This window comes from Dendropsophus ebraccatus, chromosome 5 (genome assembly GCF_027789765.1).
Source record: "Dendropsophus ebraccatus isolate aDenEbr1 chromosome 5, aDenEbr1.pat, whole genome shotgun sequence".
Classification (NCBI taxonomy): Eukaryota; Metazoa; Chordata; class Amphibia; order Anura; family Hylidae; genus Dendropsophus; species Dendropsophus ebraccatus.
In genome coordinates, this window is record NC_091458.1 from 113,439,402 (window position 1) to 113,466,077 (window position 26,676).

A 26,676-nucleotide genomic window follows, 5' to 3' on the forward strand; every position below is an offset into this window, starting at 1 on the left:
CTGTCTGTGCTCCCCCAATGCCCCCCACTGATTTCAGCTGCCTCCATCTCCTGGGATAAGAATAACAGACCGCTCAGCCACTGAATGAGATGGGACAGCTTTGTGACCAGTGTCTGGCTGAGCAGGCTTTCACTCCTAACATCGATCAATGATTGGCTGAGCGGCCTGGAGGCAGTTAAAAACAACCAGTAGGACGACACCGGAGGAGCATGGTCCAGGGACACTTTTTATTTTCCCCATGTGTATTAAATTGTGCAGGCTCACAAACAGTGCTGAATGCCAAACCTGGTGCACATATTTTTGCGTGTTCCGCAGTTTGCATCAAATGTTGATCAGCAGGAATATGAGCCTCAAGCAATTTTGTTTTAGCCATATCTGCTCATACAGTAAGCTAAAGATGCTTTATGCATCCCCAGCTTACTGTAATAGGTACTCCAATCTAGGCACAATTTTCCTGGTTCTTCACATACTTCTCCCCCGCACTACACAGCAAGCTAAAGCTGCTGTATGCCACCTTGGCTTGCTGCCAAGTATCACCTGCCACAAAACACAGACAAATACAACAGAGCTGAGTGTGCAATCCAGGTAATCAACGGCGGGCAGCAATAGTACCTAATCAGAAGTAAGAGAGTGGTCAAAACAGGGATAGTCAGGTATACAGGCAATAAGTCAGAATCAGATAGTGGATAGCAGAGATAAAGCAGAAGGCAAGAGACTAGCTCATTAACCAGCAAGGTACAGGCAGACACAGAGACCTTAAATGGATACTAGGAACCCGGTCCAAAAGGTGACTGGACCACAGACAGAACAGAAACACAAAGAGAATGGAGAAATCAAATGTCAATCAAAATCAAAACAGAGGTTAACCATAAAGCATCACTGCCACAGGGTTTGCCTACAGGAAGCTCTAGGTTTTGGTGCAGCTACAGTACAGTCTTGTGTGTATCTTTCTTTACTAGTGGCTTAGTGGTTAGAGGCACTCTGATTAGGAAGCTGGGGCTTAGTGTTAGCCTTTAAAACAGTTAATAACCTATTATTACCCCAGTACCCACCAGGGATACTGGGAATAGCCATGTAGCAGAAGGCCCAGACCTTTAAAAATAAATGGTCTCTGCCTCGGGCAATAACAGGCTGGCAATTGCCAAAATAAATGACCTTTTCTCCCCAATGCCAGGCTTCTACTGCTTACTTTTTATCTGGCTTTTATGAGAAATAAGGGGGCACTAACTTTTTTTATTCATATAAAAAAGCAAAATACATGTAGCCCCCCAGGCATTTCATGAGCTAATGCTAAGCCTTGGACGATTAATGGAAGTGGTTTATCAGTTATCATTTACTACCAAGCCACATATAAGTCTAAAAAAGACACACAAAACTTTATTGAATAAAAAAGGCTCTTCTTTAACCATCTTGTTTCCAATGTAGTTCAATGTAGTTAGTAAAAAAAAATAAAAATAAAAAATAAAGAGAAGGACAAAAAAAATCATACTTACCTCTCCTCTCGGGAAGAATCAGAAAGTCTTTTTGCGCACCTGCACCAAAAACTTTCTAGTTCTGCTTGAAAACCACATGGCAGTCAGCACTTGGTAGCATGTAGTGCAGGGGGCTTGCTATGTAGTGCGGAAAGGGAGAGACCTAGGGTTGAATGCCCCTATAATCTACAGTCACTGTTCCTATAGACTAAATCAGACTGTATGGGGTAGCAAAAATCTGACCTTTGAGAATGTGTACATGCTTGGGTAACTTTCTAGCTGTAGGATTTGCTAGATCTACAATTACCCTCTGATTACAATCCTAGGAAATATATGCACAGTGGAAATGGTGAGCACAGAGGTTTTATAAGGTGGTTTCCTAAATGTTGTTTTCATAAGTTTTTTTCATTTGCAGCCAACAGCTTTTATTGACATGTGTATACTTGTCACAAAACAAAAGAAAAGCCTGCTGTGTTCAACCATCTACCATGAGGTGTTCGAGATTGGACAGCAATCAGCACCTGCTAGACCCGCAAGGACATTTTAAATTACTGAAATATTTCAAACTGTTATCCTTTCCCTGGCCCTACATTAGCTATTATGGTTAGTGGTTGGTAGCTGGAACATGATTTTAAGTTGGTTCACACAATTAGTGACACAATAGGAAATTCAGTACATTTACAATAACAAAATATAGTCACCCCTAAAAAAAAGTTAAAATATGGTCAGTCTACTCGTTTTTCACTCTACTCATATATTTAAACTGATTAATAAGATATGTGCTTGAGAACAATGACCATAACACATTTTTAATACTTGCTATACATACCGTATTTTACGGGGTATAAGGCGACTGGGCGTATAAGACGACCCAACTTTTAAGAAGATTTTCAGGGGTTCGCCTTATACGCCAGAAAATGTAAACCCCTGTCTAATCGCAGCCCTGCAACCCCACCGGAGACGGAGATAGCGGAACCTCTCCTGGGCAGCCGAGCATCTCATCAGAGAGGCTCGGAGACACTCGGCTGCCGGGAGAGCTTCAGGAGAATGAGAGAGGTGCTGGAAGTTCTCGATCTCTGTCTCCGGCGCACGTAGTGTACGTCACGGGAACGGTACAGGAGGGGCCCCAGTGCTAGTAACGGGCCCCAGATAAGTTAAATGTTTTTTTTTTTTTCATAATGGTCGCCCCATACGGTGGGGATGGGGCCCTTTTTGAGCCCCCCCACCACCACCATATGGGGTAGACTATACCCGGCGTATAAGACGACCGCCGACTTCTAAAAAGATTTTTCGGGTTAAGAAGTCGTCTTTTACATCGGAAAATAAGGTAACAGGTTTTCATCTAATGCTGACTACAGCTTTTCCTTTAAAAAAGATGTCCCACCAAATATAAAAAAACTGAGGAAGGCAGGGAGTGCAGGAAAATAATAAACAACGTAAACTCAACCATCCTCGTGCCTCTGTAGCACCGCTCCTGGGTCCCAGTGACAGCCACCAGATATCACTTTCTGTTGGAAACTGGGTATGTCACATACCCGGCTCTTCCAGCTGCAACGTCACGGCCAGATAAGCAATTATCTGCTCATCCAGTCAGTGACTGATTGGCTGAGCGGGCAATCACTCAGCTGGGTACAGGACACAAGCAGCTGTCAGCTGGACCCAGGAGTGGTGCTACTTGGCACAAGGATGGATAAGTTTACTTTGTTTATTATTTTCCTGCAACCCCCTATCTTCCTGTCATTTTTGGATTTTTGTGGGGTTTCTCCTTTAAATATCTAGAATGCATAAAGTACTGTAAGGGAAAGTACACTCCCTGGCAAGATGACGGAATTACCCCCCACAAATATGACACCGAAAAATGTTTGTTTTATAGATGACAATTTTGGCTTCATGAAACATACTACCAACAAATAAAAGTAAGTAATTTTGTGAGGGCCATATGTTTATAATGAGGAAATAAATATAGAATCACTAAATGTTGAGACACTTATAGAATCCCTTTAAGGGAGAGGGCCTCTGTTTTATATGTGTTTACTTTGTAGCCTGTCTTTTGAGATTTAGAAATCATTGTCCTATAAATAATGGCGACCCATCCTAACCCAGATGCAGCAAAACAGGTGTTTTGAAGACAGTATGAGATTTTTATTCTAGAATGAAGTTTTTCTTTCTCTGCTTTCTATTTTAAATCAGAAAGCTCTATTTTGTTCTTGTCCATCCACAAAACATTATTCCAAAAGTCTTCTGGCCTGTTCATGTGATCCAAGCTACAGACATGCAGCAATGTTCTTTTTGGAGAGCAATGTCTTTCTCATTGCAATCCTGTCATGCACTTCATTGTTGTTCAGTGTCAGTCAAGAATGAAGTCTAGTAGACTTATTAACATTAGTTAGGGCCTGTTCACACTGAATGAAAGTGGGAGAATTTTAAATGGAGCCTGTGTGTGCCACAGACGCCGCTTGAAATTCAGCCTGTCCCATTGTTTCAATGGAATTTCTTGTGTGCTTCTGCTCTGTGCCCAAAGAATTGGCAGGTCAATTCTTTGGGAGGAGAGAGGAGGTGCACGAGACATCCCATTCAATAAATGGGATAGGTGGAATTTCAAGCAGCGTCTGCTCCTTAATTTGAAAAAAGCCTTTAGTTGCTTAAAGATTACCTTGAGTTCTTTGCGATCCCCACATACGTAGTGATGACCAACCATATTTGTAAAAGTTCATATGTTTGTACAAACATGGTGCTAATTGTTCATGTTCGCTGATCACAAACGATTTGTTTGATGATCGAAATGGCTATGAAATTGTCAGTGTAGGGAGGGGTGACAGAATCCAGCAATTTAGCACTATAAGGATTCATTTCTTAACCCTGTAGTGACCAGGCATCCATCATAGTCCATCCTGTCCATTATCTTCACAGTGTATTTGAGTTCTCCGAGGCCAAAAGGGGAGGCCTGATGGGACATCTTGACTTGCCGAGCTAACTGTACGCTGCAGCCTAGCATTCCTTGCGCATATTGCGCAATACATGTACGCACATCATTGCGTATTTATGCACGGGCGAATAAAAGATGCGCTAATGCTGCTGCGCTAATTGCTCTGCTGTTACGCATTTTACGCTTTGTACCTGATAATCTGTACGCACTGAAACATAAGCGTCTACTGTAGGTTCGTTATTTGTTTGTAAATGTTCTGCGAACAGAAAACGATCATGATCATTTATTTTTTAAATTTTGCCTTCAGGATCCAAACCAAACATTGGGATGTTTGCTCATAACATTGGGATGTTTGCTCATGACATTGGGATGTTCGCTCAAGCCTTTACCTCTGAAGTCCCAAGAAATTTCCTTTGTACATTTACACAATACATTTGTATTATATATGTTTACAAACATGTATTCTGAAGATAAGACTTTGATAGATCCCTCTTCTTTAGTCACCCACTCACACTTGATTGTCACCACACTGATTGAAAACAACTTACCCTAATTTCATCTTCAAATTATTTGCTGGAAAGGATCTGAAGGGGTCACAAATTTTCAACCACCACTGTATTCAGAATTTTGCTTACCAAATGTTACCTGAATGATTTAAAATAGGACACAGAAAACACAAATAGGAACAGTAATCGTTTTAATAAGTTTTGAACTATAATTTACACAATATAAAAAGAAAATGAGTTTACAAAGAATCGACTTTGCTCCTAAACATTAAAGATGCTCCCTTAACTGGGGAAGACACTGCTGTTGTTGTAAGTTTTAAGTTTTCACGTAGAAAGTTATGCTTTTGATATGTCACTGGTTTTCTGACACCCATGGAACCAATTTTTGGGGACACGTTTGTAGGTAGATTGGCTTTTGGAGGGAGTCCATTGATTTCATAAGTCCATTGCATAGATGATGTCTGTTATAAAAAAAACAAAAAAAAAAACAGGATGTTAAATCATTTTCCACAACAAAATTTGCCACCCACAACTAAAATACTGAACATTTACTTAATATATAGTGGGTATATATCATAGCTGTTAGTGTCCTTGAGTTAAGAGTCACTGTAATTAAAAAAAAAAATTCTGACGACATCGGGCTCTCTGCTGAGACCCACTGTGATCAGGAGATATAGCCGGAGAGAGATCCAACAATGTAGCCTCATAGACTAAAAGTTAGCCTCAGAGAATGGAATTAACAAGCGGCTGAGGAGTCACACTGCTGCTGTGTTCTCTTCCAGAGATATCTATTGATCACAGCGGGCCTAAGCAGTGAGACTGCGATCAATAACTGTCTGCATGTCAAAAGTTATTTTTAATGACAGGTGCTCTATACATGTAACGCTTATTAACACATATAGTTCTCAATTTGTTATTGAATGAAAAATATTGTTTCAAACTAGACTTGTATATTCCATATAACATTTGCCCGTACCATTTATTGCAAACAATGCTCATTATCCTTCATGGCTGCAGACTCCAATAACAGACCCTTCCTGTTGACGCATTTCTATTCCATTATGTTGAACAGTTTTCCATTGTTTTAGAATTCAAAAGGTTAAAGAATTATAACACATATCATCCATACATAAGTCCCTGTACAAACTAGAACTGAAATGGTCTCCATTGGTATGTTGAAAAAATAATATTAAACATAATTGCATGTATAAAGGGAGTTACTAAATGGGTGATATCTAAAGAGGTTAAACAAGATAAATGAAATAAAAAAATGTTTCTAAATCCTTCAATACATCGGCTGCACCATCACTCCAAATGCAGATGGCTTATCCCACTTAATAATAACAGGGGAGGGCAGGGGACAGAAGTAAAGAGGTCATGGAGAGAGAGCTGTAAAAATAAAAGAGTAAGATAATAACACAGTATAATTTTAATGACCACACACCAGCCTATTAAGTTGCTGCAGTATTATTTTATAATAATTTCTATAACTGCAGAATGAAAATATGCTGGAGGTTTTTATTAGTGATAGTTAAAAAAATATTACCAGCGATGTGCTCATATACACTAATTGTCCCCTTAGCATGGATTTTATGTAATCCGGTCCATAAATCTAAACACAATAAAGATGACCTTTGTGGGAAGTCACTATTACTTTCAAAGGGCTTTTCAGGTTTTGGAAAAGTTTCAATGCTTCTATTATTTCAGGCTCATCACATATATTATATTTTCCCTCTTTCATTAGAGACTTGAGAAATAAAGTAATGGTACGGCATATAAGGTATATGGGATATACTGTACACTGCATGGTATAGCAGTTATACTTACACCAGACCTTAAAGCTTTTGCACTACAAAAGCATCCAGCATCTACCATGGTGCTATATTGTCCATCATGGCATCATATAGATCACCAAGGCTTTGAACGGCTTTTGCAATCAAGTGTTACAGACAAGAAAACGGTTTCTTAAAGCGACCCTGTACCCACAATCTGACCCCCCAAACCACTTGTACCATCGGATAGCTGGTTTTAATCCAAGATCTGTGCTGGGGTCCGTTCAGCAGGGGCTGCAATTATTGTCCTAAAAACAACTTTTAAACTTTCAGCCCGTGCCAAACCGGAGTATCTTTGCCCTAACTTTGCACCACCCCTCCGTCCCTCCTCCCCACCCTCTTCATCATTAGAAATGCTCTAGGTAGATTGCCTTCTATTCCCCACCTGTATAAGCCCGGCACATGGGCTGGATCGTTAAGCACCTGTGCAGTGTTCAGCATGTAAAAAAAGGTTCCAGTGGCATTCCTAATGATGAAGAGGGTGGGGAGGAGGGACGGAGGGGTGGTGCATAGTTAGGGCACAGATACTCCAGTTTGGCATGGGCTGCAAGTTTAAAAGTTGTTTTTTAGGACATTAACTGCATCACCTGCCAAACGGACCCCAGGACAGATCTTGGATTAAAAGCAGCTATCCGATGGTACAAGTGGTTTGGGGGGTCAGATTGTGGGTACAGAGTCGCTTTAAACATAAAATATGTGCATGCAGTCACAGGTCCTGACCTTAATGGACCACCATATATATCATGGGCCCTCATCCATGTAGCTGTTAGGCTGCCATTAAGTTGGGCACTGGGGTCATCAGAAACCCAGTGGCCCAGTCCCGCAATACACTGGGCCCCCAAAGCTGCCATCATTTGCAGCACCAGCCATTTCTAGTTACGCCCCTGGTGCTCCTGATCATTAAACACCCTACCAACGCTCCTGTCAGGCCACTTTCTGATAGTACAATATTTAGGCACTGGGCCCTATGTTAAATTTTGCCTAGGACCATATTTTGTCTAAAACCAGCCCTGAATGTATTGTGAACAGAACCTTACTGTAAAGTAAAATCTGAAACCAACTTGTGGAATAGAATTGAGTCAAAGCTGAGTCCTGCAGAACAATTTGTGGTTTCTTCTCGGCGCTGGCTAAGACTGCTTATTAATGAGCTCAGGCCTGATTGTTGTAGCCTTACTTCAATCAAGCAATGTGCTGATTTCAATCTGTACAAAAACACTGCTTTTAATAAGCCTTTAACCCAGAGGGGATCCTAATTGCTTTGTTAAGTGAAGCTGAAGGTGAAACAGTTTATCTTTTTTGGATTCATGGAAATGTACCCTAGGGTTATGCTCACTGTGAATATGATTCATTAACCTATGTTAAATCTTCATGCATGTCGGAAAAGCAACCCAAATTTAACCCTATTTACAGTGCTGTGCATTGGTTCTGTTACACAGAGTACTGTGCTAGCACTCTTCTGTGTAAAGGGGGAGACATGTAAATTATTATAATAAACAGCACAATACAGAATAGCAGTAGGTTCAAGTAGGCAAAGATAGGAAACCAATCAGCTTAATATTTTTTCATTCTACATAGAAAGAAAAAAACCAATAACTGAACTGTGCAACCATTCATTTCTTCATCACTGGAACAGAACAAAAAATAAATGTCACTTGACAAATCTCTTTGATTTGTTTTTGGAATGGCGTCTGAATTTGATGGACCATTTTTTAAAAATCTTTATCAACTATGTAACTATATACCGTAAGGATGGTTTCACACGTACCGGATTCCACTGCCAGTATGTAAGTTAACCCCCCTCCGGCCGGAACATACATAACCTGCTTCACGCTCCGGCTTGCTTCGGGGGGGGGGGGGGGGGGGGGGGGGGGGGCTCCCGGCGTCTGGACATCCTGCTCAGCCAATCATCGGCTGTGGTGGGGCAGCGCAAGCAGGTAATGTAGGCTCCACCGCCAGAGGGTTACCAGGGTGGCATTTACATGCTCACTGCAGGATGTCAATCCCACTACGAGTATGTCATCTCATTCAAAATAACTGATAAAAGATCCGCTGAGGATTTCATTGCAAATTTGCTGCATAATATTCGCTGTGGATCCGGTATGTGTGCCGGCTGTGTTCACACATACAGTAACACAATATAAATGCATCATTTCATTGCAGTAACCCATCATTTCATTGCAGTGCTGCATCACTTTATGGCTATGTTCACACAATGTCTTTTCAGCTCCGTTTAAAATGACGTTCGGCATTTTGAGTCTAAAATAACGGACGTCATTAAGTTGTCTGGCCTCCCCTTGCAATGATGGCTGATGGGACATTATTCTAGTTTGAGGTTACTAATTGGCCTTTGTTTGTGGCTTAATTGAAAAGTTTATTGAATTTAATAGTAAAAACGGAGAAAGAACGGTAACAAAAGATAAACTGTGTGTGAACAACTAAAAAAAAAATGTCCACTGTTTGCAAAAGACGTCCGAAAATAATGATCATGTTTATTTTTGACGACCGGGTTAAAAACGTCAGTTATTCAATACATTGTGTGCATTGGACATACGTCTTTCCATTGACTACAATGCATTGCCATTGCAGTCAGTTAAATCGCGGCAAAAATGATGTTTTTTAAATAGCAAAATTGTCCGCCTTTTTCAATATTTTTGGCGTTGTGTAAACATAACCATTGCAGTAATCGATAATTTAATTGCCGTCCAGCCGTTCTTTACTGCAATAATGCAATGCAATGCAATGTGTGAACAAACTCTCAAACAGGTATTTGCAAGTAAGGCATAACAATAATTAAAGTGGTTCTCCAAAAATAAAAAATGATTCCCTATATACTGTATAGATGATAAGTAGCAAATCGGTGGGGGGGGGGCCCTCTGAGACCCCCACCAATCCTAAGAATGGCAATGTTCACAAGCCCCATAGAAAATAAAAGAGAAATCTAGCAGTTCATGTTTATGCTCTATTCAACTGGGGGACATTTGATCTCTGTTTTCAGAATTTGGACCCCAATTATTTGGCTTCTTTTGATCTTGGGATAATTTCTTTTATACTGCCTTTAACATAATTTGGACTATAATGTTTAGATCAGTGTTAGATATATTTGGCCTTTAGTATTATCATTTTCTTTTTATGTTAAAAGGTCAGTGATTCTAAGCCTTGAGTCTTCAGCTGTTGCCCAAATTGGCCGTTGCTTAGAATGCGAATGTCCAAAAAAGCCTTCTCCTACCATAAGGAATAATGCTTTATTGCTAACATATGCCATCACGTGCTGATAAGTAAAGGTTTGAGAATTAGGGTCACCTACAATAGGGAGATGTCATGATAGTTAAGTTCTGTGGCTACAATTACAATTGACCCCTTATATCGTTATCATATATAAAGGTGATATGCCACAATAGTAATAGCTAGAAGGCACAGAGCCAAGTAACACGACTGTAATACTTTCAATCAATTTCTAAATACAGGAGCTGTCAACATTTCTATTAGCTTATAAAATATAAAACAAAATTATTATTCTGACACCAAAGTTTTCCCTTCAGAGCTGAAAGCATCTGCTTATCCTAATAATACTGTGGATTTGCAATGTCAAATATATGTAGGAAGTTCAGAATTCTGCCATCCACTGGATGAACAGTCCAATAAACTTTAATAAATCAAACTCACCGAAGTAGAAGGAAGGAAATGTTATGATGAAAAATCTGCCAATATGTGAAGAATGTACACAAACGCCGTATTGTATACAAGCCATTACAAGCTCCTTTTTTGGAATCTATTGCATACTTCAACAAGATTAGGCATATAAAGTGAAATGTCTGATTCAGGTATCTAAAACACAGTTTATTTTAAACTAAAAATTTTTAATTATTATTTTCTAGTATTGACAACACAAACCAAAAAGCAGTGGGAGGAATTTTTCAATTAGTATTATTAAACCAAGTCTAAGGCTAGGTTCACACTGCATTTTCAGCATCCATTTAACGGATCCGTTTTTTGCAAAAAACGGATTGCAAAAAACGGATGCATTTGTGTGCATCCGTTTTTGATCCGTTTTTTTAAATAATGGAAGTCAATGGAAAAAACGGATAAAAAAACGGATGCGTTTTTTTGACGCACAATAAAGTACTGTTGACACTACTTTTTTGACCGTTAAAAAAAAAACGGATCCGTTAAACGGATTGCAAAAACGCAGTGTGAACCCACCCTTAGCTACACGAAAAAAAAAAAAGTTGCAAATTAATTAGTAAACTCCCAGCTGCTATCAGTACCCAGAGACCCCAGCTGATAGCTGGCATGGACCAATCATCCATGCTGGCTATTTAAATGCCCCTGTCAAAACTGCATTTAAATGGACTTTATGTACCTGCATTGGTGGTATAGTAGCCTGATTGGTTCCCTGTAGTGAGATCACAGGGAGCCAATCCAATGTCAGTGCAGCCCAAGCCCAATTTCTTCAGTCTGCATCAATATGCAATATAATGGATCAATGCAGTGCTTATTACACTGGTAGAACAGATGATACATGTGACATTTGAGCCCAGGCCTCCAACAGTACAAGGCAATAAGGCTAACCACTGTGCCACCCAAAAGGTAGTTATCAGCCCCTGCTTTCTTTTATGTAATGCTGCTCTTACTGATGCAGCTTCTATTGGGCCTCAATGTTAGCTCTGCCAGGAGGGACAAGGCTTAACTCAACCTGGAATTATAGCCAGCCCATAGGAGGGATGCCTGCCCCCACCCACCTGTGACATTGCTTTCATTATTAGTAAGACTATAATGCTCCCTTATTAGATGCCAATTTTTAATCCTGTCTTTGTTATATGCATAAATAACTTTCTTCATACCACCATTGCTGAATTTATCAAGAACAGACAATTTATTAATTTAAAAAAAATAAAAATATTGCATTATAGACCTATTTCAACTCTTCATATATAAATTGACCAGCGGCCCCAATTTCCATCATGGGTTTATTAACTGACCAGACACTAAGTAGAATTGTCCTAGTTGCCCCTAGCAACCAGTGATATTCCACTGTTCATTCCTCACAGATTCTTTGAAAAATAAAAGTTGGAATCTGATTGGTTGCTAGTGGCCACTAATAGTGTGTTTACACAGAGATATTCATCTGACAGATTTTTGAAGCCAAAACCAGTAGCAGACTACAAACAGGGAACAGGTCATAAAGGAAAGACTGATACTTTGGCTTCCAAAATCTGTCAGATAAATCTGTCTGTGTAAACGCTCCATTAGACAATTCCACTTTACACCAGTTTGATAAATCTCCCCCTAAGGGCCAGTTCACACAGAGTAAAACTGGCAGGATTCCACAGCGAAATTCTCTGTTGCGGAATCCTGCCAGTCTATGAGAGGCTTGTGCACCTCCTCTCTCTGCACGGAAGAATGGACATGTCAATTCTTCAGAGCAGAGAGGCGCAGAAAGAGAAGGCGCGCGAACCTCCCATAGACTGCCAGTATGAGACGGAGGCTGGTGGGATTCCATCACTGAGAATTCTGCCAGTTTTAGTCTGTGTGACCTGGCCCTAAGACTTTAAATATAGTAGAATAATTTTGCCTTATTACCTTAACCTCTTAATGACTGCCGATATGCCTTTTCACGGTGGTCATTAAGGGTCCTTATTCTAGACTGACGACTTTTTACAACAGGCCTAAAATAAGGTATAGAAGGGCCCCTGGGCAGCGATCATGGGAGCCCAGCTGTCAGTATGGCCCCTGTTCTATCTATCAGGGACGGATAAACCTCTTTTCCCTATAGAATAACTCTTTACATGCCAAGGTCAGATTGTGACCGCGACATGTAAAGAGACTAGAGCAGGAACCTCACCAGTCGACCGGGATCTCCGCCAGATGTGTCTCCATGGTATATGTATGAAAATATACATATAAGTTATCAGTGTGTCTGTAAAGACTTGAACAATGATATTATTTTATTATTTAACCTAAGCCGTGAACTTGTTAAAAAAAAAAAAAAACTGGGGGACTCAAAAGTCATACATATTCCAAATTCTTACCAATAAAAAGTGCAACTTGTCCTGCAAAAAATAAGGCCTCATATGGCTATGTCAATGGAAAAATAAAAAAGCTATACTGCTTAGTGATCATTGAAAAACAGAAAAAAAGACTTCTGGTCATTACGTCCAGAATTTGTTACGGGGGAAGGGGTTAATCAAATATAAAAAAATACACTTTTTCCAGGTATCTAGGTAATAAAGCTAAGATGATAAGTAATAAGTTTTAAGATTTGGTAAAGAAAGCCTCTAATCATTGCTATGAAGAAAGTCCAGTATTATAGTAGCTATCTTTATTCCTAAAAATCTAAAACTTTTACCCTCATTTTAGGTTTTGAGTGGTGGTGGGGGGGTGGGGGGGGGTGGAGAGAGGAATCCTTTCCTTGCCTTGCCAATAGGAAGAAAATCGGACTTAATCAAATGTATTTTTCAACCAATAAGCCAATCCATATTTCTGAAAATTTTTCAATACCTGGAGGTAAAATAATAATTGGTCATCTAAATAAAGTAAGTAAAGTCATAAACAATGGGAAAAGTGGAGAAACCAATCTTATTCTTTTCACTTCAACCCTAGAAACCAACTTAGAGTACTTGAATTGACAACTTAAATTATTTTCCCTGATTCTAAACCTCCGCATTGTGGCCCATAAAAAAATTCAGTGGCAAAAAAATCCAAAGCCAGTTTGTTTTTAATGTCAAAACATTGACTGCCTCATATATTAAATTCTCTCGACTCTAATGCTGTGTTAAGAACCCTTAGCAGAGCTGGTAGGAATATGACACCTAGTCAGTAAAGGGTAACTCTGGTGTTTACATTTTTAATACACATTTTTTCCCTTTAATACATAAAATAAACAGACTATTCTTACCTCACCATGCTCCCTCGAGGTCCTCCTGCATGCTCCACCTGGAGACACTGCAGGAGGACCCCAGAGGAGCATAGATAGGGGACACTTGGCAAAATTAATTGACCAAGTTATGCCTAGCGCTTGAAGGGGTGATACATGTCTACAATGGATACTTAAAGGGATTACTGTCATGTTGATTTTTAAAATTTTTCACATTCTCCACAGTTTGGCATCAAGAGACACAGCTGATGACAGGGGATTGGATAGCTACGGCAAACATTCCATTTTTGGTGCATTTCAAGCTATAACCATATTCTAATTATTAGGGTTTGTGCATGGAACTTGGGATGGGATGTTGCCTCTGCCTATAATATACCCCAGGTATGAACAAAGTCATTCCACTTTGAACTGTGGAGAGAAGACTCATTATGACAGTGACCCTTCAAGCTTGAGAACTTTCCCATGGAGCAATTGAAGAATGTGGCCTGGTCTAATAAATAGTGTTTTCTTCTAGCAGGAGAAAAAGGTCAGTAGCAATGTAATGGTTAGGACAATATTCACTTGGATGTGGAAACAGAATTCCAATATGACAGTGGTCTACTTAAGAAAAATAATGTGCCCTGCCAATTATTCGTGAGTGGTTTGAGAAATATAACAAAGGTGTTGACACAGTCTCCAAATTCCCTAAATCTCAATTTGATTTAGCATCTTTTGGTTGTGCTCTAAAAACATATCTGATCCATAGAGGCCGCACCTCCCACCTCTATTGTTTTTACGGCATACAGTACAGTGAATGAGATGTTCCGCACTATACAATGTGCATAATATACTTATTTATCTATGAAGCAATGTGCAGTGACTATCCAAGTAACAGACATCACAGAGACTGATACTAAGCAGACCTTTGTTTCTAAATTAGCATTCAGATAACATAGATAACTATGCCAAAAATGGAATGCATTTGTTTAAGTGTTGGCATTAATGATGAAAAAAACCTGTAGAGAATAGACTACCATGGAATGTATTATTGACCTAAGGTAAAACTTTTTCTTTATCAACATTTGTGTCGCCAGCTTTAAGATGACTTTATGTGGTAATAGCTCCATATCTTTCCATAGGCAAAAGCTTCTAGGTTTGCTGTACTAACAGGCCAATTCTATTCTCCAATGTACAGATTAAACGAGAATACTAGAGACATAAGCACTAAAATAATTATTATTAAAAATAAATATATATGTGATAATCCTGAGTCTGGTCTATGTCATAGACAATTAATAGGATAAACTTAGACTTTTTGAATAAATGGAATTAAAGTGTGTACAATGTAGTTATAAAAAGAGGCGCATGTTTAAAGATGCTTAGAACATGGTCATTTGAGTGAAATAAGCCAATACAATGTCTGATTTTAACTCTAAGTAAATTAAATACTTTAAGTGTCAGTGTGGTTATAACTTTCAAAAAGCAGCCTGAAGGCACAGCAGCGGACAGAAAGCAGGGCGGGAGCTGACAGTGTCACAGACCCGCCTCTGTAAACAACAGAAGATGACGGATCACATAATATTCTCTAAAGGTATGTATGAACTGATTGTGTGATCGCCATCTGGAAACTGGCAGCAAAGACACGGTATATACATATCTGTACATACATATCTATACTTTTTAATTATATGCCCCTCCTCTTATTTCTAGGCCAATTCATTTGTTTCTGACCATTCTAGAAGGCTGTACAGTACCCAGGATGTGGGCATTGTAGGGTAAGAATACGGTAGATTATAGCAGTGATTTAGCCCAGTAAAGTCTATCCTCAGCTCTACAGCATGCATTTCTGCAAATTAAAATATTAACTGATGATAGCTATAGTTGCAAGGTTTGACTGACTTAATAGAACAAAATGATTCTCTGGGAGACCTGAGCTGTGCCCCAATGGTTCAGCACAAGACACCCCATTTGGAGCCACTGAGGTATATTTTTATGAGTTTATTAATACATACCTTATTTTGCTATTCCCCATTTATTGCTCCCCTGAGATGTCAGATAAGCGGAGTCTCTAACAGCAATCAGAGTCTTGTTATCATGGTAGCAGGCATCTGACTGGTAGCTAGGATAACTTTTTAATTTTCAATGCTCCCATTAAGTAGTTTTTTCAACAAACTTACCTGGACCACTAGTGTAGCTTTGTGTTTCTTGCTGTACATTGTAGGTTTAAAACTAACAGTAATTAATGTCCCAGCAGTTCCAAGGGGAAGCAGTTCTCCAGACTGCGGTGATACTAAGAACTCCCGATCACTTCCTTGTATGAAGTATGCACTGAATGGCTCTGGGTACCTTATAAAAGCAAGAAGAAAATATTAACTGCAATTAGATTCTATTTTATTGCAAATATTTGCAAAGTGCTTATGATGCTACATATTGAATCGAACTGAAAAGTAAATACAATCGGATTGTGTAGACCTGATTTTAGCAATATATATTGATGGAAGGTCTCGGAAGCCTTCCTCCTTCTACTGTGCTGATTAACAGGATAGAAATGTCAGTAGCAAACTGCAGTTTAATCTGTCACTATGGTTTGGCCTCAAATGCCATTACACCTATGTCACGCAGCTCTGCGTGCCCTGGGAAATAAGGAAAGGTCATACACCTTTAACAGTCGCTGTTACAAAGACTGATAGAAGTAGTTTGCTCTTGTTATAGGGGTCTTGGAAATGTATTACTCCTCCTATTTAAAAAAAAATTATCAACTTTTTATGTTATTATTGTTTGGCATTCGTAATGTGTACTATATAATATTTTATAAACTATGCTTTTGTTGTGTTTTTATGTCTACAGTAGCAAACAAGGTAGAGGTAATAGCTCCAGTGACATAAAACACACCACCCTGGTGAAATCAGGATTTATGTTAATAACTAAATTGCCTAATAACTACATTTCACATAACAGGATTTTTCCTCCACTTAATTGCTCCTTTTGACCTCAAACAAGTTTTCCTGCTAAGCACAGGAATTCAGATGTGACGCAAAGCAAATAAATACAGTCATATTTAGTGGTCTAATCAGGACTAATCCTCCCTTGTTACTAAAATGAAATTCATACAAATAACCTGCTCCTACACTGTGACCTAACCTCAGAAAATCTTTGCCAATTAGAAAAATAATTGAATCTGTAAATGCCTACTAAAATAATTATAGGCTGGAATACAAGTCCAATTAACAATTAATAGCAGCCTAATGCTTAAAAGTTAGAAAAACAAATAATGAGCTTTAGGCTATGTACCCATGCAGTATTTTTGCTCAGTATTTTGGTCAGTATTTTGCAACCAAAACCAGGAGAGGATTGAATAATGCAGAGAGACTATGTTCACACACTGTTGAAATTGAGTGGATGGCTGTCATATAATGGCAAATAATTGTCGTTGTTTTTAAATAACAGCGATGTTGCCTGTGTTTGTGTTTTTATTGTCATTAAAAAAAACAACTTTATTCTGGCAATGAATAGTGTCAAAGAGTCACGGTCTAGGGTTTACTTGGCCCTAGCAACGCTATGCCTTACTGTTTTGTATGCACAGTTCTTGTCAGCACAGTTAGGCATTGCAGTGCTAGGGCCAAAGGAACCTTAGGTCCCGCCCTCTTGACACTATTCATGGCCCAAATAAGACATTATTTTGTGAAAATAGAAACAGACAACAAAGATACATTCTAAATGCTTTTATTGATATCTGCTACCACCTCAAATTAACTTTAAACGTCTTTATGGCATTAGGTGCGCAGCGTCAGTCATCAAGGCTATGTACACACACAGTATTTTTGCTTAGTATTTTGCAACCAAAACCAGGAGAGATTTGAAAAATGCAGAGAGACTATGTTCACACACTGTTGAAATTGAGTGGATGGCCGTCATATAATGACAAATAATGGCTGTTTTAAAATAACAGCAATGTTGCCTTTGTTGCCTGTGTTTGTGTATTTATTTTCATAAAAAAAAAGCTTTATTCTGCCTATGAATAGTGTCAAAGAGGCAGGGTCTAGGGTTACTTGGCCCTAGCACAGCCATGCCTCACTGTTCTGTATGCACAGTTCTTGTCAGCACAGTTAGGCATTGCAGTGGTAGGGAAAGGGAACTTTAGGCCCCGCCCTCTTGACACTATTCATGGCCCGAATAAGACATTTTGTGAAAATAGAAACAGACGCAGACAACAAAGATACATTATAAATGCTTTTATTGATATCTGCTGCCACCTCAGATTCCCTTTAAAAGTCTTTATGGCATTAGGTGCCCAGCGTCAGTCATTTTAGTATTGAAATTTTTAGCCACAAATGAAATAAAAAAACATTTACTGGCTTCCTATGTAACTGACCCTAGAGGTGGGTTTGTAATATAACTTTATTAAAGGGGTTGTCCGGCGCTAAAAAATTATTCACAGAATAACACACATTACAAAGTTATACAACTTTGTAATGTATGTTATGTCTGTGAATGGCCCCCTTCCCCGTGTCCCACCACCCCCACCCGTGTACCCGGAAGTGTGGTGCGCTATACATACCTGTCACGTGCCGACCACGGTCTCTGATCCTCAGCAGTGACGTCTTCTTCGGGAGGCCGGCGGATCTTCCCGAGTGCCGCCCGCCCTCTGCAGCGTCATCCGAAGCTCAGCCGCGATTGGCTGAGCATAACTGTGCTCAGCCAATCGCGGCTGAGCGGCTGATGACGCGGCCACGTCATCAGCTGCTCAGCTGCGATTGGCTGAGCACAGTTATGCTCAGCCAATCGCGGCTGAGCTTCGGATGACCAAGGGAAGGCCAGACATCTAAATGACGACCGTTATTTTAGGCTCAAAATAACGGACGTCATTTTAAACGGATCTGATTGTGTGAACATAGCCTTTCCCTGTTTTTTTCTCATTCTTATTGGCTTTGGACATGTAAAATCCTCTACTCTAGGTCCACTCTGACCACACTCAGCTCCCTCTTACACCCTCCCTTTGTAGTCACAGGAGGACATGTGATCTCCTCTCTGGGGCCCGGGTTAGCTGTCTATTCACTTGGTAACCCGACCCCCAGAAGACATCATCTGCATCATCTCCATGCACATGTGCTGCTTTCATAGACTTACATGTGTCCCTGAATCTAGGTCTCTGTAATATGAAACGTTATAGTTATATCTCTGCTTGCTGTCAGTGAATGCATACATATGTATCTGTCTTTGTGCCTCAGCTCTGTATATTGTATAAGTGCTATAGATGTTTTGAGAGTCTGGATGGAACTAAAATGTTTTCATTCACAGTCAGCAAGCAGAGATCTAAACCTACACTACAGCCCCCCCACCCCCAGAAAACAGATGCCCATTTGCAGCACAAAGCTACACCATGCACACGTCAGCTCTGCTACATCATCAGTTAGTATGGAATACATGCTGGGGTGATGTGATGCAAAATATGTGAAAAAACAGCCCTGTGTTTACTGTGCAATAGTAATGACAGCAGTGGGCAGGAAATAAAGCTAAGGGGGCGAGTACCCAAATGGACCAATCAGGAAAATGTGGGAAATGTAGTTTCTGATCTTGGATATAGATCGGCTTTTAAAAAAACGTATAACTCAGGAACGGCAGCAGCTAGAAATACGGGATGGCTCAAAATACTCAGGGGGACTTGAGGAGTAAGACCAGCTAGCATTTCATCTTTTCGCTCTAAGGTGGATAACCCTTTAAAGTACTATGACTCGGACTGTTAACTCTACATCTGTGCAATATATTTTTTATATATAGCTCATAAGTAATATATGACCGATTTTATGTGGAAGATTTCTTTGTAGAAAAATACTGCATATGTAAAATCACAACCATGTTTTTGGCGTGTTTAGAATGTTTCTCAATGGGAAACAAATGTAAAATATACTAGGTAATTTATAAATATTAGCAAAATAATACAACATCAAACAATGTGATGTTAAATTAAAAAAGGTATCTACTATGGATCAAAGAATGATTAATTGCTAGGAAGGTAATTTATGAACTACAACACTCAAGTTTCCAAAGAGAAGATATTTCTTGGTTTACAAATTTGACATAATTTGGTTTGACATAAGACAATCTGACTTGTTTTCCAGTATACACTGTATACCAAACATTCTTATTGGGCATAGCATGCATGCAGGTTATCTATAGTGCTCAGAAAACCAGATGTGCTGCTAATGACTAAATGTAAAACAGTAGCATTCTCATCATGATGGTTGTCTAGACTTCTCGTCTGTAACTTTTGTATCTTCTACATCCTATATTTATAAAATGTATTAGTGATAATGGAACATGTTCTATACACTTTGTCGTGTGAAAAGAAAAGAAATTATATTACCTTGTCTGACTGGAAAGTCTGAATCCAACAGCTGATTCTTTGTTAAGTCCAACTGCTTCAATCTGAATGATGTCATCCACATTTGGTTCAGTGGCAGCAAACTGAATAGGAAACTTCCATATTCCACCAGTTACACACTGTACAACTAGTACAGCAGAGTGCCTGAGATATAATCAATAAAAAGCAAATAATCAATGCTTATGGCTAACCGGAAAAGGATGTCTACTCTAGGCCTAGTTTGCAAGCCTTTATTTTTATAAAATATTATTCATTAATATGACTTTCGGAGGCTCAACATTTCCTGTCTTCTAAAGTGATCGAAAATAACGTCAAGCATAACGTTCTATATACAGTATGTAACACTTTACCTCATTGACTTATTGGGTGCAAAAATGATGTTGAAAATTAATGTGACAATCCCAGATGGTGTATCACGTTCCTTCCTCACTAGTTCAATCCCCACAGATGGTTCCAGCTGGGATTTTGACTCTTCAGATTCATACTTAATTTCATATAAAAATTCTTCTGTGGTACTGAAACCTAATATTAGAAAAATGGTTAATAGCTGTGTTGACAGTGTTATAAACATAAGTGACATAAATAGTCTTTACTATGCATTACATTCTATCCGTACAATCATTTGCCTAATGTAGTACAGATACATTTTAATTAAAGCCCTGCAGGAACAAATGTTCGGGATTGATAGAATACACATTAATATTTTGACACACTGATGAAAGTAACAAGTTTTTTTTTTTTTTTTGTGATTTAAACCATAAAAAATAGACGAGTGGAAATTGATTCACAAATCAGCAATTCTACAGGGTATTTGAAGCCTGTTGTAGGAGGCTCTCATTATTGTGGCAGAGCTGGGCCACAAGATAGACTGGACCTGTTTGTTGTCTCCTTAAAGGGGAAGTCCGTACAATAAGGATGTAACCCTGTTCAAACCCCACCACTAATCTAAGCTTGTATGTAATAGGTTTCTATTACATGAATTGGTCCATTTGTTTGCAGCACATCCTGACTCACACCTTGAAGCTGCTGAAAATCCTCACTTCCTGGTCCATCCACTCTGTCTCGGCTATTCTACCCTCCCCCTCCATTCTGAGACAGAGGTCACTTCTATTGCCAGGCAAGCTGTAACACCGTCTAACATCAAATAGTGATCACCTGTCCACGGGTGGGGAAACAACAGCCTCTCCTGAGTAGTATAGGTAAAAGACAAAGTTGTTTATTTTTTTCTTTCTCTTTCTCTAATCTATATATGTAGTTGAATAGATAAAAAAATAGAAAAATTACTGTGGAAAAGCAGATTGAGCCAGTGGTTGGCAGACACTACAAGGGGTGGGCACCCAGCAGTTGGCTCTGTGGTGCAATGCATGATGGGAGATGTTGTTTCCCAAGCGGATGCCATTAGATGAAGGCACTGACATGCTGTAAACTTTCCTCGTCTTAGAGATCTGAAGACCTGAGGACTGTGACTGCCAGGGTGGACAAAGAATATTGCCCTTTATGTTTTTGGAACCTGTTCATGTCTATACTACCATATGTACTATCAGGGGCGGTCTTGGCATTTCTGGGGCCCCAAGCGAAGTTATGTCTGCCCCCCCCCGCTGTGTGTTGCCCCCAGTAGTATATACCCCTTGTGCGCTACCGCCAGTAATATATACTCCTTGTGTGCTGCCCCCAATAGTATATACCCCTTGTGTCCTGCCCCCAGTAGTATATACCCCTTGTTTGCTTCCCCCAGTAGTATATAGGCCCCTGTGTGTTCCCCCAGTTATATATAGACCCCCTGTGTGCTCCCCCACTAGTATATAGGCCCCCTGTGTGCTCCCTCAGGGGTATTTAGCCTCCCTGTGTGCTCCCCCACTTGGATATAGACCTCCTGTGTGCTCCCCCACTTGGATATAGACCCCTGTGGGCTCCTCCAGTAGTATATTAACCCCCTGTGTGGTTCCCCCAGTAGTATATAGACCCCCTGTGTGCCCCACCAGTAGTATATAGACTCCTTGTGTGCTCCCCCAGTTATATATAGACCACCTGTGTGCCTCATAAGTAGTATATAGACCCCCTGTATGTTCCACCAGTAGTATATAGACCCCCTGTATGTTCCACCAGTAGTATATAGACCCCCTGTGTGCCCCGCCAGTAGTATATAGACCCCTGTGTGCTCCCCCAGTAGTATATAGCCCCCCTGTGTGCTCTCCCACTTGGATATAGACCTCCTGTGTGCTCTCCAAGTTGTATATAGACCCCATTCTGCTGCCCCAAGTAGTATATAGACCCCCTGTGTGCTGCCCCCAGTAGTATATAGACCCCTCTGTGAAGCCCCAGTAGTCTATAGCCCCCTGTGTGCTCCCCGTTATATAGCCCCCCAGTGTGCTCCCCCCATTTATATAGACCCCCGATGTGCGCTCCCCCAGTTAAACAGACCCCTGTGTGCTCCCCCTCCCATATAGTATATAACACAATAAAACAAACACATACTCACCTGGGTCCGGGCGTCTCCTCTTCTCTTGACTCTTGTGGCCACAGGAAGGGTTTTCCCTGCGATCACAAGAGGCCGCACTCCCCTTGTCCTGGCGCCGATGCTCCAGTGATGTCACTGGAGCGCTGGCACCACAAAGACAAAGCTGCCACTTGTGACCGAAGGGAAAACCCTTCCTGGGGCCACAAGAGTGACTGACAGGAAGGGGGCCAATGTCTCCCGCCCTGTCAGTGCTGCTGCATGTAACTATGAGCGCTCATTACGAATGCTCATAGTTACAGTTCAGATGGCAGCAGCGAGCGGGGCAGCGGCCCTGTCCAGCGGTCTTGAGCATAAGAGCGGGGCGTGGGGGCCCCCCTGGATGTTGCGGGCCCCAAGCGATCGCTTGGGTTGCTTGGTGCCAAAGACCGCCACTGTGTACTATGTTCTTTTCCCCACAGGCTACGCAGCTGCTATAATTGGATGAACTTGGTTGCTATAATACTTAGATAAGCCCTACTGAAACCAAAAAGAAATTTTTTAATAATATACGTTAAAATAGAAAAGCCCCACAAAAAGTACAACGATAAAAAGTCCATAAAGCCACACACCAATTTCCTAAACCTAAATGCACACCAAGACCACTTTCTGTGGTGAAAAGATGGTAATAGGTGAGATCTCAGGCACTCCATAGTCGAGTCTGGTCCTGGTGTCTCTCTCCTGAGTTCAGTTTTGTATGGTCCGAGTGTAAGGCAAGTGCCCCGACGGACCGCGTGCGAGCATGGGTAGAGAGAACACACCCCCTTAGGGGCAAAAAGGGAGAGGACATTTCGCCTGCCAAGTGAACCTGCGTACCCCGTGCCATACAAAACTGAACTCAGGAGAGAGAAACCAAGACCAGAATTGACTGTGGAGTGGGTGAGATCACACCTTTTACTATCTTTTCACCACAGAGAGTGGTCTTGGTGTACATTTACCACTCCCACTGATAACCACGGCTGTGGTATTAGATGTTTGTTGGGCTTTTCTATTTTAACGTATATTATTAAAAGTGATGTTTTATTAGTGTTTTCCCAAATTTCTTTTTGGTTATTGTAAGATTTCCCCATGAGGGGATTATTCTGGTTACAGACTAGATCTGGTTGATAAGCCCTACTGTCTAAACATCTAACAGGTGTCACAGCATCCAGGATATACCAAGAAAACATTACTCACACCCTTACATCACATCTACCAGCGTAACATTTGACAGTAATTTATACTGCTTGCATCAACTTCTCACCCTCCTGTTAGCATGGTACAACAGAAATCTGGATTCATTTGACCAGACAATGTTTTTACACTGCTAAAAAAAACTAAGTTTTGTGGATTTTTTTGCCGACTAGAGTCTCGCTTTTCTGTTTCTTTTAGACAGTAATGATCATATGCTGTTATAGGCCATCTGTGCTAAGGATGTTAGAACACCAGCATTGTATTCAACAGTAAATTGCTCAATTGTGCACCACCTGGGAAAAACATAAAACAAAAACATATACTTCTTTTCCTCATTCTCCTGCCACTGTTTTATTTCACAGCACTGTTGTGGCCACAGATTAGCTGAGCAAGAAGTGCACATGCTTATTCCAGACACAGCCATCACTAAGCAACAAGACCGGTTGTGGGAGAACAGCTGCAGCAGGGGGATCGAAGAAAGTTAGTGTACAGATGTAGCCAGGGTTAACTTGATCACAATGACGCATTTAACTCGACACTCTAATTGACTTAGCATAGCTCCCTGACAATTGTTGAGTCAGGGATCATGTTAACCCTGGCTACATCTGTATGTCTTTTTTGTTTCCCCCCCAAGCTTAGTGCATTGTTAGAAAAAAAAGTTGGAATGCCTCTTTAGGGTGCCTTCACACATACCGACTCGCAGCGAGTTACTGCTACGAGCCAAGATCGTGAAAGGCCCCTATCACTACATACAAGCAGTGTTCTGAAAGACCGCTGCGTGTATGTAATGCAGCCGCCCCCTTAAACCCTTCGGCTCCCGCACCGCTGTCTCCATACATTACCTGGCTCTGGCTGCACGGGGTCCCGGGGTCCTGCTCTGCCGCCCAGCCAATCGGTGGCTGCGGCTGGGCAACACACTGATTGGCTGGGCGGCAGAGCAAGACGCCGGGACCCCGTGTTGCCAGAGCCAGGTAATGTATGGAGACAGCGGTGCGGGAGCCGATGGGGTTAAGGGGGCGGCTGCATTACATACACGCATCGGTCTTTCAGACCACTGCTTGTATGTAGTGATAGGGGCCTTCCAGGACCTCGGTTCGTAGCAGAAACTCGCAGGCACCCTTGGGCATCCTTAGGGTACGTTCACATGCACCAAGTATTGCAGCAGATTTTTCTGTGGAACTCGCAGTGTGAAATCCACTGCAAACTTAAAGAGTTTAAGGCTATTTGGAAACTTTGGAGCGACACAGATCATACAGGCAAAGATCTCTTGTGTTACACTCCAGATCTCAAACTACATCACAGCTAATGTAAGTGGGGTTGTGTTGTGACCTGAAAGTAGCCATAATATGACAGTCCCAAGAAACCCATTCTGGATGGAATTCTTACCACTGTCAGATCACAGTCATGGCCATTTGTGGACCGCAATTTGAACCCATTCATTTACATTTGCTATGATGCAGGCACTCTGTCACCTCCAAAACAACTGCTAAACATAGGGTCCTATTCCACAGGCCGAGCAGGGCCAGATCAACGATGTAAACGAGCGTCAATCTGCTAGATCAGTGCTCGTTTACTGGGCCTATTCTACGGCCCGACAAGCGTTAGCGAGGGCTGCAGGGACATAGTTACCGATGTCCTTGCAGCCCTTGTAGCATACATTACCTAGCAGGGATTCCCCCCCCCCTTCGCTCCATCTTCCTCCCCGGGCCCGCAGCGCAGCATCATCTCTGGAGCGGCCTGACTGAGCTGTCATACCGCTCAGCCAATCACTGGCCACAGCGGTCGCGGCCAGTGATAGGCTGAGCGATCTGACAGCTCAGTCAGGCCACACCAAAGCTGATGCTGCGCCGCGGGACCCGGGGAGGAAGACGGAGTGGAGGAGAAGCCCTGCTAGGTAATGTATGCTGCTTCTCAAATCGTCGGTCGCCCGCCGTGCACCGCTATTCCCCAAATCGATGCACGGTGGGAGACCGATGATTTTAGGTTTGGGCCTAAGTAAACAATCAGCCGATGACAATCTTCGGCTGATAGTTTTCTCTATTCCACCGAGCGATAATCAGCTGAATCGGGCCGATTCGGCCGATTATCGCTCGGTGGAATATGCCCCTTAAGTTAGCTGTAGATTTTATATCAGTAGAGTATACAGTGCTGATTCTATATCTGCAATTTTTATCTTTCTATGTTCTTGCATTCCTTTGCTATAAGGCCACAAATGAAGGAGTCTAAGTAGTCTACATTATATTCATGAACTAAGTAGTCCTCTCTATGTATCAACATGCCCAGTTTGTAGGCTTACAGCGAGGAAATACAAGGGATTAAAAAGCTACCAATTTGGAATCAGCATCTTTTATCCTACTTACAGATGACTTTAGTTTAGAGTGGGTTGGAGATGTCAGAGTCCCTTTAATTTTTGCTTCTCAACCTACGTTGCAGTTAAAGTTCCTGTGCCACCCTAGCCTAGAAGTATGAAAGCTAAATAGTATGCTAACATAGCTTAGCATATAACTCTACTAGAGCATTGTATAGCTATTATCAATACCATATTTTCAGTATTTATAAATAGGTGTTTTTTTTTTGCAACATAGCCTTTTGCATTGTAGCTACTGTGCCGTTATAAGACATAAAGGTCTTATCACAGTCTCAGTATTACTTTTATATCAGTTTTTAAAGAAACAAAATTAATCTCAAACTTTAATATAAAAAAGTACAGACTGTTCTTAGCTTTATGACAGAGATGAGACACACAAAATTAAAAAAGAATACTTTTTTTGTATTAAGTGTTCCCCAAGGCTGTTTTATAATGGTATTTCTTCCAAAGATGTTTTCTTATTTCAAGTTGTTTCTACTTGGAAAACATTAGCATTACCAATCATTAAGAGAAATGCTTTGAAAACATGTTCTAAAAACATAAAAGCTAAAATAATAGAAAACTATAATCTACTTATGTAACCGTACGTGATTTACAAATTTACCATAATTAGATTTTTTTAGTTCTTTAAAACATTGTATTGCACTCTTTTGTATCTTGTTGCAATGTA

General features: G+C 40.8%; 1 protein-coding gene across 3 annotated transcripts in view; it reads right to left on the bottom strand.

Moving 5' to 3' along the window:
- Positions 1-5,078: 5,078 nt before the first annotated feature.
- The window catches only part of CFAP47 (cilia and flagella associated protein 47), a 313,997-nt gene continuing 292,399 nt past the window's right edge, over positions 5,079-26,676 (bottom strand). For all 3 annotated transcript variants that reach the window (XM_069971016.1, XM_069971013.1, XM_069971015.1), the window contains exons 62-65: positions 20,322-20,493; positions 19,954-20,115; positions 15,767-15,935; positions 5,079-5,365 (exon numbers count right to left, since the gene is read on the bottom strand). In XM_069971016.1, the coding sequence (XP_069827117.1) occupies positions 5,144-5,365; positions 15,767-15,935; positions 19,954-20,115; positions 20,322-20,493 (725 nt within the window). In that variant the 3' untranslated portion in view covers positions 5,079-5,143. The remainder of the gene's footprint in view (positions 5,366-15,766; positions 15,936-19,953; positions 20,116-20,321; positions 20,494-26,676) is intronic.